A 13,130-nucleotide genomic window follows, 5' to 3' on the forward strand; every position below is an offset into this window, starting at 1 on the left:
AAATCTTTGGTACTTATGATTGGCTTCAAATGCCCAGAAGAGTTAATATGTTGTTCTAATTCATGACGCAGTGGAAGTTTAAAAAAGAGATGCTTTCTAGTGTGGTTTCTTCTTTCCTAGAAGATGGATTGCAACTCTTCATCCTGGCACTCAAGGCTCCTCCTGCTTGGCTTGTCTCCCATTATATTGTCCAGTTCATCCTGGCTCTGACCATACCAGCAAGCCTGCTGGCTGCTCTTCAGCTCATCCTGTAGTTCTTGTCTTGCTTCTTATCCATGCTATTCTCTGGATTTGACATGTCCACCATTACCAATATTTGCCTTCAATCTTCTTCAAAATCTGCTTCTTTCAGAAGCTTTCCTAGTTTTCTCTAGAACATTTTATCTCTTTTAAAAAAAATCCTTTATCTCTTAGTGAGTGCATTGTTATAACCCTTATCACTGTTTGATAAGCATGGTGTTTTGCTTATCTTTGTAAAGTCCTCTCCTCCATATTAGTGTTAGTTCAGTGCCTGGCAAGACATAGTGATTGGTTAGAAGATTTGTGAAGGCCACACATTGATGTATAGAAACAAATATGGAGGGCAGAGATGGGATCAGTGGGCAAGGGGTAGCTGGAGCAACAGCAGAGTTGGATGGAAGCAAAGTTCATTTGCCTACTAGAGAACTTAAAAACGATTATCAGTTGGTAAGGTGCTACCTTGAAGATACATCCCTTCCCTTTTATTTTTAAAAAAAATTTTATATTTTTTAGAGACAGGAGTCTCACTATATTGACCAGGGTGGTCGTGAACTCTTGATCTCAAGCCATCCTCCCTCCCTCATCTCCCAAAGTGTCGGGATTACAGGCATGAGCCACTGCTCCCAGCCCATTCCTTCCCTTTTAGAGCATGACTGGTCCCACATGAGGCAAACATGTTAGACAGTCTTCGATTCGAATGTTGTACAGATGTCTCATTTCTGCTTTTGTGTTACTTTATGACAATTACCTCAAGAGCTGTGAGAGTCTCAAAAGTTTCTCAAACAAATAAATTGTATTTATTTCGAAGAGGTTTATTTGAGAAGGGATGTTTTGAAAGCAAATTCTTGGTAGAATGTCCCAGCTACCAAGAAAGTTGAGAATGTCTTACTCAAACAGTGGGAAAGAACCTGGACTATACACTAAGCAATGATCAGTCCAGTGTGTTAAGACAGGCCATAATGGAATTGTGGGAGTGTTCTGTTTCAAAGGTCATTTTTGACTGCTGGGAACATTTCTTTTCAGTTTTGTATGTGGAGAAGGTAACATGTACACACAGAGATTATTTTCTAAGCAATAAATATAGGTTGATGGAGGAGTCAGCTGACAATTTGATAAACCTTATTGCTGGTTAGTGAGGTGATGTTGAAAGTGGGTAGAGGCTACTTGTGTGGTAGGATTGGGAAGCATGTAGCTTTGAAAGAGGCAGTGGGGCCAGGCGCAGGGGCTCACGCCTATAATCTTAACACTCCGCGAGGCTGAGGCAGGAGGACTGCTTGAGCCGAGGAGGTGGAGGCTATGGTGAGCTATGGTCATACCACTGCACTCCAGCCTGTGATGGAGCAAGACTCCGTCTCCAAAAAACAATTTTAAAAAAGAACTGCTGGGATAACACATGGCCACTACAGCTCTGATTCTGTAGCCAAGTCTCTGCTCCTGTATCCCAGAGCTCCAAGAAACCTCTGAGCAAGCACAGTCCAAATTCAGAAGTGAAAAGCAGAGCCGGAAACAACTGGAATTCAAGGTGACATCCCTGGAGGAGGAACTGACCGACCTTCGAGCTGAGAAGGAGTCCTTGGAAAAGGTAAGTTCTACAACCCATTTGGCCAGAATTAGCTGTTTAATAAACATTTTTATTTTTCTTTTAAAAATTACAGTAAATATATGCTTCTTTTAACAAATATAAATAATATAGAAAAGTGTAAAATTAAAAGTTTCCCCTCTTTAATCTCATACATTGGAGATGACAATTATGAAGTATATGATCCTTCCAGATTGTTTTCTGTACGTATAAAACATACATTCACACTCATTCACACATAGATATATGTATACTGACAACATTTTTTTTATAATAATGGCATCACATTTAATGCTTTTTAGAAAAATATTGTGGACTCCTACTACATAAGAAGATCTTTCTCACTCATATTTAACTGCTGCATAGTAGCCCACTGTGAGGCTGTACCATAATCTAATTATTCACCTATCGATGGATATTTATGTTTTTAATTTTTCATTATTTCAAGCATTGCAGCTATAGACATCCTCATAAAATCTTCAAATGCTCAGATTTGTTTGAGCATTCCTATATGATGGATTGCATGATCATGGGATCAGAGGGAAGGCTACATGTTTGAATTTTTATAAATATTATCAGGTTATCCTCAAAGATAATTTTTGTAAATATTACCAGATTATCCTCAAAGAATAGCGCTTACACTTTCAGCACAATGTGAGTGAGCCCGTTTGTCACATTCTTCCCCACTCTACATACTGTACATCACTTTTTCTGATCTTTATTAGTCTGACAGGTGAAATATGTTATCTTGTTTTAACATGTATTTTTATGAGTAGTAAAGCTTTCATATACTTAATACCTGTTTGTATTTCTTATGTAAAGCTCTTTTTAGTGTCATTTATCCTCTTTCCTATTATTAGTTTGATTTGTAAACCCTATTAAGGCCATCAGTCCTTTGTCAGTTACAGATGTTGCAAATATTTTTCTAGTTTGCTCTCTTTTAACTTTATTTATAGTATCTTTTGTTGGTTAAAATTTTGGTATCAGGAAATACTAAGTGAACAAAGTGAGAACATTTCTGTCTTTTCATATGTTTTAGAATACTTTAAATGTGAAAAGAATAAACTGCTGTTGAGGCTTCAATAAATTTCATTAGTACAGCTGTTTTGGCCAAGTGCCTTTGAAGAGGGTAAATCTTGGCCTGCAATTACATTTTTTTTCTAGGATTTTCTTCCACTTTATTTAATAGTTTTCATTTTTTTCATTTTTAAATTTTTTTTATTTTTAGTAGAGATGGGGTTTCACCATGTTGACCAGGCTGGTCTTGAACTCCTGACCTCAGGTGATCCACCCACCTTGGCCTCCCAAAATGCTGTGATTACAGACGTGAGCCACTGTGCCCGACCTATTTATTTATTTTTAACCAATTTCTTCTAACCTCTTGGCTGTTTTCAGTTTTTCATTATTATAGATACTACTACAGTGACTATTCTTGTAACATATTCTTTATGACTGTGACTTATTGAATCCTTAATTACAATTTGTGGGATTTTTGAATATGTATGTTTTTAAAGGTTTTTCACGGGATTACTATCCAAAGAGGGTATATCCATTTATTTTCTTACTATCAGGGTATGAGAATGTCTGATTTCCTGTACCCTCATTAAAGTTAGGATGTTCCCTATCTTTTTTTTTTTTTTTGAGACAGAGTTTTGCTTTGTCGCCAGGCGCCAGGCTGGAATGCATGGCACAATCTTGGCTCACTACAATCTCCGCCTCCTGGGTTCAAGCAATTCTCCTGCCTCAGCCTCCTGAGTAGCTGGGACTACAGGCACTTGCCACCACACCCAGCTAATTTTTGTATTTTTTAGTAGAGATGGGGTTTCACCATGTTGGCCAGGATGGTCTCTTGACCTCGTGATCACCCGTCTCGGCCTCCCAAAGTGCTGGGATTACAGGCGTGAGCCACCGCGCCTGGCCGATGTTCCCTGTCTCTTAATAGAGGGGTAGATAAAGCTCTTCTTGTTTTCCTTCTCCTGTCACCATTTTCCTAATCTAGTAGCCAAGAATGTTAAATATTTAGGGAAAAATTAAACTAAAAAATGAAGTTTCCAGAAATGGAGTAAGGATCCCACAAGGCAAAATGCCACTGCCATCATCCCTTTTTATTCTCTGTTAACAAGCTAGAGCTGATGATGGTTCTCTTGTTCCTAAGAACCTCTCAGAAAGGAAAAAGAAGTCAGCTCAAGAACGTTGTCAGGCTGAGGAGGAGATAGATGAGATTCGTAAGTCATACCAGGAGGAATTGGACAAACTTCGACAGCTCTTGAAAAAGACTCGAGTGTCCACAGACCAAGCAGCTGCAGAGCAGGTAATGGGAAACTGAAGCACTCTGGAAATAGAGGGAAGGTATGAAGAACTCAGAGAGAAAAGCTTCTAGTTCTTCCTTACTCTTACGATGACATTTTTCATAGTTGATACTCTCACTTTGGAGAAAGGTAGAAAAAGTAATTAGATATATGCAGTAGAGCCAGGAATCAAATGGAGAATCTTCTTTCCTTTTTTTAAAAGCTTAGTTAATATTTAATTACCTAAGTAAAAATGAAAAATAGTTTCTTTATAAAAAATCCCAAACAGGATAAGGCTAAAGCCATCAACCGTCAGACACCATCCTTCAGGCACATTATCATCCTTGAAAAGAAGGGGTTTATTTAGGTCATCAGGAAGGGAAGCAGGGATAATGGCAGGACGTAGCTGGATCTCTAGTCTGTGCAACAGCAACCTTGCTCATTATAAGTTTAAAATTTATATGTATACATTTGTTTAATTAGAGCGCATTGGTGTCCTCAATTTGACCACCTCTGGGAATTTTGGTGAAAAAAGTTTCTGAACCTATAAGGTTTAGGGTTCAGACCCTGAAAAGCGATGATCACATGGCCTTGCCCTCCAGGGACCTACCTAGATAGGCACACCTTTGCTGGGAGTACCTTTTGGAGTCCTGACAACCAATGACATCTTAAGAAGTGTATTTACTTTAAAAGTCATGAGAGTCTTTTAAACAGTTTCCCAGTTAACTCTGGGCTGTTAGCTTATTCTTGTGCTTTTTGAAAGATGGGCTTCCTTAGGTGCCAATGAAATACCACTCCCCCACCCCCAAAGATGATATGGTCATTACTTTCTCTTGGCAGCTGTCTTTAGTACAGGCTGAGCTACAGACACAGTGGGAAGCAAAATGTGAACATTTGTTGGCCTCCGCCAAGGATGAGCACCTGCAGCAGTACCAGGAGGTGTGTGCGCAGAGAGACGCCCAGCAGCAGAAGCTGGTACAACTTCAGGAAAAGGTACATGTTTTTCCTGAGCCAGACAGTTTAGGCAGCCCAGTGAATTTGGGGCAAGCAGGCTGTTTGAGTCCTGCCGATCCTTCTGAGCCTGAAAGTTATTAATGGCTAGAAGACAAAACCACACTTACTGCACTTGCTTAGTTTGTCAGTTATCTTTCTCATACTTATTTGGGGTGATAGGTCAGTGACTGGAAGAAGAGAAGAAACAGCACTAGTGTTCTGGAACACGTTTCCCATTATTCTTGGATCCTTCATTTGTTAAGCAAATACTGATTGAGTGTCAGTTGTGTTCCATCCACTGTGTTAAAGTGCATACAAGGAACTCTTCCCTCACATATCTCACAGTTAAGAAAGGGAGACAAAACAAAGACAGGCATTAAGTGCTGTGGGGTGCAGAAGAGGAAGTACCCAGGAGAGCTGGGAAGGTTTCCCAAAGGAGGTGACATTTGAGCAGAGCCAAGAAGGACAAATAGCTTTTGTAAGGCAGCAAAGGAGGCAGAACATCCTGGGCAAAGGCCCTGAGATAGGATGGAGGCTGGGGTGTGGTGGGATCATCAGGCCTAAAAAAGAAAGATGGGACATGGCTTAGGGTCATGGTATGAAAGTCCCGTATTTGAGGTCAGTTTCTTTCCTTAAAGTGCCCAGTTGAAAACTTTTGACTCAGAGATCTTGGAGCCAATCTTGCAGATGAATGGGTTACTGTTAATGCTGAATGTTTATGTCTAAATGACTGGAGTTATTACCTACCCTCCTGCCCTTTTTAAATTATATTTTTGACCTGGTTAGGAACAAGGCAAGCGACCTTCATGGGAAAGAGAAAGTGAAGTTTTGAGTTGAATTTGAGTGATAAGGAGTTAGAATTCTCCGAGGCAGAGAGTCTTAGGTGGGGGCTCTGAGGAAGTGGACACCAGCAGACCTAGGTGAAGTTAAGACTTGATGCTTAGGGTACTTCTCCTCCCCTTGGGTTTTCTGATCTTCACCTGGTAATCCAGGTTCCTGAGGCCACAGCCACAGTCTGTTTGTTTTGCAGTGTTTAGCCCTCCAGGCCCAAATCACAGCTCTCACTGAGCAAAATGAACAGCACATCAAGAAACTAGAGAACAACTCACAGATGCCTGGGGTTGAAGCTGCTGTGTCTGACCCCTCAGAGAAGGTGAGCTGGTATTTCAAAGGAGAAGCAAGCCATACCATAGCAAGCATTCAGAAAGAATGTGGCCAGTATGTTGTGTTAGTAGCTCTTTTTCTAACTTTAGTGATGTTTTACCTGTCTGATGACTTTAAACTGAACCAGATTTGCTTCTTGAGTTTAAGGAGCTTACAGTCTAGTGGGGAAAACAAACGAATACTTACATATTATATATTAAGTGGCAAACCCAAAAGAACCTATCTTTCGGAGGTTTTGGCAGGTACAGGAAGGGCCTCCAAACCACAGGAGAGGAACGGGGCTTGGGGAGTGTGCCCAGCATTCACTGGCCTCTGACCCTTAGAGCCTATGGCAGCTCCTAGTGGTGCTCACAGTGGGAGGGGGACTTCAAGAAATGGTCTTTAAGCAGTCTTGGGCACCCAGACCACAGCTTGCCTGCCATTGATAGGTAACTCTTATGGCTAGCCCTTCTGTCAAAGTGCTGCTCATTATTTAATATCATCCTCTCCACAGTGACAACCTTCAGTGTCTCTGTTATGACCAGTGGTATCCTAGTGTAGAGATCTAAGATGGCTTCATTTTGGCCTTCTCTGGAATTTAATGCATCCTTTAGTGACTTGATTTTGGCAGCATGTGTTTTGATGCTCACACAGGTCAAGAAGATCATGAACCAGGTGTTCCAGTCCTTACGGACAGAGTTTGAGCTGGAGGAATCTTACAATGGCAGGACCATTCTGGGAACCATCATGAATACTATCAAGGTACAGCCAGCCAGCTGTCAATTGTTTCATCACAATGGGCATTATGTTGCTTAAGTGCCTTCTAAGGGATCATTAATAAAAAATTGTTCAAGGATGGCACGGTGGCTCATGCTTGTAATCCCAGCACTTTGGGAGGCCAAGGTGGGAGGACTGCTTGAGACCAGGAGTTCAAGACCAGCTTGAGCAACATAATGAGACTTTGTCTCGACTAAAAATAAAAATTAAAAAATTAGCTGGGTTGGCATGTGCTTGCAGTCCCAGCTCACTTAGGAGGCTGAGGCAGGAGGATCACTTGAACCCATGAGTTCAAGACTGCAGTGAGCCATGATTGCCCCCGACTGCCCTCCAGCCCCGAGTGAGACCCTGTCTCCAAAGGCAAAAAAAAATTATTCAGGACAGTTCTTCAGTAATTAGGATGCCTGGAGTGACTTCACAGATACGGTCACCCTCCTTTAACAGGAAAGAAGCAGTCATTTAAACTAGATGGCCAGCAGTGTTAAAAGAATTAGGAGTGGCTACTGTGTTCCTTTTATTGACCATCTCCTCTTTGGCTTTTGAACAGATGGTGACTCTTCAGCTGTTAAACCAACAGGAGCGAGAGAAGGAAGAGAGCAGCAGTGAAGAAGAAAAAGCGGAAGAGCAGCCACGGAGACCTTCCCAGCAGCAGTCAGCCTCAGCCAGTTCTAGGCAGCCTGGGGCACCCCTGAACAGGGAGAGGCCAGAGTCCCCCATGGTGCCTTTAGAGCAGGTGGTCAAGGAAGTTGTCCCGTTGCCTACTCAGGCCCTCACCACTTCCCAGGATGATATACACAGAAGGAAAGGGGACTCAGAAGCAGAGGCACTCTCAGAGATAAAAGATGGTTCCCTTCCACCCGAACGGCCTTGCATCCCATCCCACAGAGTTCTGGGGCCCCCAACGTCAATTCCACCTGAGCCCCCAGGCCCTGTAATCATGGACTTTGAGTGTGAGGAGACACTTGCTGCCAGCCCGATGGCAGCTAAGCCCGACAGCCCATCAGGAAAGCTCTGTGTCAGGGAAGTAGCACCAGAGGGCCCACTGCAAGAAAGCTCCAGACCGTCCTTGACTTCAGACCCCAAGAAGGGGGACCCACTGGCCTTAGGGCCTGAAAGCCTAGGAGAGCCTCAGCCTCCAGAGCTCAAAAAAGATGATGATGTCACTAGCTCTGCTGGTCCCCCTGAGGAGCTGTCAAGCACAGAGGCAGGTTCCACAGTTGCAGGAGCAGCCCTCAGACCCTGCCATCATTCCCAGCGTTCCAGGTATGTTCCTCTGAGCACTGCTCCAGGGACAGGGTGACTATCTGTGTTGAGTGTCTCTGTTTTCTCCAGTCTCTGTTCATCCCTCAGAGACTAATTTACTCATGTATTCATTCATTCATTGATGCATTAATTCAACAACACCTACCATGTGCAAGGCTCTGTGGTAGGCACTGGATAGTGTGGTAGGCAAGGCAGGTTTGGTTCTTGAGTTTAAGGAGCTGACAGTCAGGTGGAGACAACAAATACTTATATATTGTAAAAATATGGTAAGTGCTTTAAAAAAAGAAACAGGGTGTTATTCTAAAGGGGTTGTTCCACTTTTGATAGGGTGGCTAGGGAAGGATTCTGAGAAGGTAAAATTGAAAAGATCACTCTGGCTGTAGGTTCTGGAGGGCCCAACCACACTAGGAGGCCACTGTAGGATGTGGGAAGAGATAGTGGCAGCGGAGGTGGGAAGAATTTCTGAGCAGCCACCAACACTTGAATTCTTACCCAAGGGCCTGTGACCCTTATAGGTGGTGGGTACTGTGACCTGGAGCAGGAACAACAACATTTTCTATGATTTGATTTTCCTTCAGTCTCTCTGGGGATGAAGAGGATGAACTTTTTAAAGGGGCAACTCTGAAAGCTCTGAGGCCCAAAGCACAGCCTGAGGAGGAGGATGAAGACGAGGTGGTAAGGAAATCCCAGGCACTGCCAAGTTCTCATACAGCCTCTTGGGGGCTCTTCCCCACGGGCTCTGAGAAGAGAAATGGAGTCTGTTGGTGGCCCACTCCCTGGACTCTGTGTGCAGGGCCCTGTGGGAGCAGTCTTAGGACTGGGCTGGTAGGGTGCAGCTCTGAAAGCAGAGTGGGGACGGTCACATACTGCTTTACTTTTGAGAAAGAATCATAGTCTCTGTCCATGCAGGAATTTTTCCCCTGAGAGGAGGAAAGTTGGGCTGCCTAGTCCCACATTGGAATGCTGAAGCCTTAGGCTTCCCCAAATCTGCTAGGATATTGTTTATATTTTAGAATTGGGAAGGACTTTGAAGATCATCTTGCCTGGCATCCTTATTCATAGATAAAGAACCTGAGACTCAAAAGGATGATTTACCCGAAGCCACAGAGTGAGTTAGCGGCAAAGCTAGAACCCCCAGGCTCCTATAAAGACCACCTGCTCCTGAGCATTTTCCACTTACTCAGCCTGCTTTCCTGCTGCCTTGTTTTGTCATCACAATATCCCTGGGCACAAAATGGGTTCAGTACTAATAGCATAGCTTCATTAAACAGAGAACAAGAGTGAAGGCCAGGAAAGGAGGGTGTCCACAGGGACTGAAACAGAACCCTGGTTCTCGCACCTGCTGTTCCCCATTGTGCTAGGTTACAGCTGTTCTGGCTGTCACTAGGCCATTTTGACTGCTCTGAAATGCAGCAGAGAGCTGTGATGGATCTGCGATCCAGCTTGTATGTGCCAGAGCCCTTCCCTCTTGCCTGTGTTTCTTTGAGGGAATGTACCAGTTCCTTTCATTAGTCTTTCTTCCCAAGAATTAAATTTCTGTTTGAGAATCCAGAATACCAATCCTGCCCTAAAAAAAGGAAAAAAGGGGGAAAAATACCAATTGAGGATATTCTAAGTGACTGCCCTAAATGTTGCTGGAAGTTTTTAATTAGTGAGTATATTCTTGGATTAGCACTAATACCATCAAGTTAATATGTATTTCTTGGGTACTCTGAAAATGACTTCACAAACGGTCTCATTTTATCTTCTACTAATCCAATGAGGTAGATACTTTATCCCATTTTATAGATCAGAGGGCTGAGGCTCAGGAAGATTAATAATTTAACTAAGCTTATATAGCCAGTAAACGTAGAGCCAGAACTTTAACCAGGACAAAACAGAAGCTGTGAGCCACACTTGAAAATCCTATACTGTCTATACTGTTAGAGTTAGAGATCACTTCACTGATGTCTGAAGTACAAGGTCTGGTTAATTGGTAGTGACATGGGATTAGACCAGAGATGTGTGCACACACCTTGCTGCCTTCCCTTTTGCCTGGCCCTGTGAAGGTGGATCCTGGTTGGCAGTAGCTCACCAGAGCAGAGAATGACTTGGTGGAGACTATTTGGTTCATGCTTATCTCTAGCATCAGTCCCTGCTGCTCACGTAGGTCCTGTTCCCCTGCCAGGAACAGGAAAAGAAAGTTCAGGAGCTCAAGTTGTGAAAAGAGTGGGTCTCTCATGGCCCATCAATCCCTTTCACCCACTCACTACCTAGCTGGAAGGAGCTAGAGGTGTGGGAGGCTGTGGCTCTGTGTTCTTCACCTCTTGGGATTCTCCACTTGGCCAAGCCTCTAAATTAAACACTTTTTCAAATGATGGGATCACACCCAGAGCCAGTCAGCCTCGGCCACAACAACAGTGTTTTTTCATATGTGGTTGTCTTCTTTTCAGCCTCCCTTCTTCCCACATCCTCTTGCTCTCTCAGGGCTGCTCTGCTTCTGGTTCTTTCTCCCACTCCAGTGTTTTCTCTTTGACCCTTCTTTCTCCACACAAAATGTGTAAGTTACTGCATGAGAGGGGAACCTGTCAAATCAATACATGTGCTTCACAAATAAATGATGAGATTAGCCAAACAAAGTTGGTCTTTTGTCTCTGTTGGAAGATTGCCTCCCTTCTCTGCCTGCTTGTCTCAGTTATCTGGAAGCCTAGGTTTGCTGGCCTCAGAGTTGGCCCTGTCAGTACAACCTCCTTTCCATCCTAGAGCTGGGAACAGAAATTGGATTGCTTCCACACACAGGTGGAAAGTCCAGTGGTGCAGGGACAAGTGAGGACTGACTACTGTTTCCTGTTTTATCAGAGCATGAAGGGACGCCCGCCCCCAACACCCCTTTTTGGAGATGATGATGATGACGATGACATTGACTGGCTGGGATGAAGACCCAGGAAACTGGTGCAAAGGTTTCTCTGCAACCCTTCCCTAAGCATGATTTTGCACAGCCAACCCTGGGTCTAGGCGAGCCACAGGGTGAGGTCAAGGTGAGCATTCTGGGAACAATAGTTCGGGCTCAGAAGGTGACTTAGCCATCTTCTGAGCCCCACCCCTGCCTGGCCTGGTGAAGAGGATCATAACCCTGTCTTCGAAAACACTGGGTTTTCAGCAGCAAGTTGGAAGAAGGACTGGCAGGTTCCCCTCCAGCCAGTCAGTCACCTGCAAGAGTCCTGTCCTCTGCCAAACTTTTTAACCTCTTCTTTAACTCTCAGACTGACCTGGGAGCCCTCCTCTACCTGAATCCAGTGCTCAACTCTGCCCCAGCAACAAGACAAGTCACTTGGGCTGAGGTCTCCCTGGTAGAAGAACCAAGGGAGATTATACCATCTAAATCCCGGTGCAGTTAACAGTCTGGCCTGTAGTCCTGGGACATGTATCTTTTTCTCTGCCTTAAATCTGATACAAGAGGTCAAGGACTATTTGAAAATAAAACTAAAATAAATGTCTATAATGAAACTTGGCTCAAGCCCTTGGAGGGAAATTGAGTTTGGTTCCAAGGGCTGTCTACTCCTTTATGGGAATCGAAGGGTAGGAGTCATAACAGATCTGGGTCAGTTAACAGGCACAGAACATTGTGACATACTACTCCCTCTGGTACCTAACCCTGGAACTTTTCGGCTCTCAAAGTCACCACTCTGCAGTCCTAGCCCATCCCTGGGGCATGATGGTTCTCTGAGGACCAGTCCAGTCATCCTGCTGCTCCCGCAGGCTTAGTCCTGCTGTCTAGGAAGCCATGCAGAGAAGGTGGGAAGGTCCCTTCTTTCCATTGTTAATGGCACCTGAGGGATTCTTTACTATGAGAGCAGCTTCCATTCCCTTAGAACTCATGGGACCAGGTCTAATGCAGAGAATGGTAGTGAGAAAATATTTGTGGTCATTTTCTTGATTCCAGGATCTTCCAAAGACCATGCAACCAGTCTTCAAAAAAACAGAGTAATTTTAATAAAAATATTCCTTGATTTTAAATGTTTATGAGCTAGGACTCAAATTCCATTTCATCTGGCCTAGCATCATCCTTGCAGGCTTTGGGTATGTCTCCCATGTGTGGGCCTGGGAGGCAGTGAGAACTAATTATTTATTTGTTGCTTAACAAAAGGCAGTGCTGTGTGGCTCTTTACACAGACTGGCTTATCTCCAGCAACCATTGCAGAAGACAGTGTTATCCCCATTTTATAGAGGAGAAAACTGAGACTTAGAGAGGTAAAGTAACTTGTCCAAAGTTACATAGCTAGGAAGCCTAAGAACAAGAATTCAAATCCTGGCCATCTGATTCCAGAGCCTGTGCTCTTGGCCAGCACAGCAGCTTTCCCTGTCTGACCATCACTGTTTTGGGGAAGGGCATCATGTTGGCCAGGCTGGTCTCAAACTCCTGGCCTCAAGTGATCCTCCTGCCTCGGCCTCCCAAAGTGCCAGGATTACAGGCATGATCTGGCTCTAAAGCATAGATTCTTTTCAAAAAAAAATTAAGTCCTCCATACTATAAAAACCACAAATGTCTAACCGCATTTAAAGAGACTGTCAAACTGAAGAGGTTGCCAATCATCCATGGAGATGCCAATCTCCACAGTACCACAGGGGAGGGAGCATTAGCTTAAGAGATGGACTGTTGACGCTCCATCAGTGAAAACACATCTGCTGTACAAAATCTTCAGCCTACTGAGACTCCAGGCAGCTTCCAAATTCCCTGCAAACATGGGGGATGCCCTGATGAATCCTAAGGGTGTGACATACTCTACTCTCTAGGGCAGTTATTTCTTATTGTAAATTAGTGGCTATTATATTTTCTTCTGTAAGCAGGGAGAGAAGATGCTCAACAG

The 13,130-nt window shown here is 43.8% G+C and overlaps 1 protein-coding gene across 6 annotated transcripts in view; it reads left to right on the forward strand.

Annotated features, from left to right (window-relative positions):
• FKBP15 (FKBP prolyl isomerase family member 15) overlaps positions 1-12,242 on the forward strand; it is a 56,700-nt gene extending 44,458 nt beyond the window's left edge. For 2 of the 6 annotated variants that reach the window (XM_037739189.1, XM_037739191.1), the window contains 8 exons: positions 1,686-1,822; positions 3,975-4,130; positions 4,948-5,100; positions 6,131-6,253; positions 6,898-7,005; positions 7,568-8,283; positions 8,862-8,958; positions 10,716-11,086. In XM_037739189.1, coding sequence (XP_037595117.1) covers positions 1,686-1,822; positions 3,975-4,130; positions 4,948-5,100; positions 6,131-6,253; positions 6,898-7,005; positions 7,568-8,283; positions 8,862-8,958; positions 10,716-10,826 — 1,601 coding nt within the window. In that variant the 3' untranslated portion in view covers positions 10,827-11,086. Of the gene's footprint in view, positions 1-1,685; positions 1,823-3,974; positions 4,131-4,947; positions 5,101-6,130; positions 6,254-6,897; positions 7,006-7,567; positions 8,284-8,861; positions 8,959-10,715; positions 11,088-11,121 lie in introns of those variants that run through there. The other 4 variants (XM_017530350.2, XM_017530349.2, XM_037739190.1 and 1 more) reach the window with 3 other exon arrangements.
• The last annotated feature ends 888 nt before the right edge of the window (positions 12,243-13,130 follow it).

This window comes from Cebus imitator, unplaced genomic scaffold, assembly GCF_001604975.1.
Source record: "Cebus imitator isolate Cc_AM_T3 unplaced genomic scaffold, Cebus_imitator-1.0 Scaffold64, whole genome shotgun sequence".
Lineage (NCBI taxonomy): Eukaryota > Metazoa > Chordata > Mammalia > Primates > Cebidae > Cebus > Cebus imitator.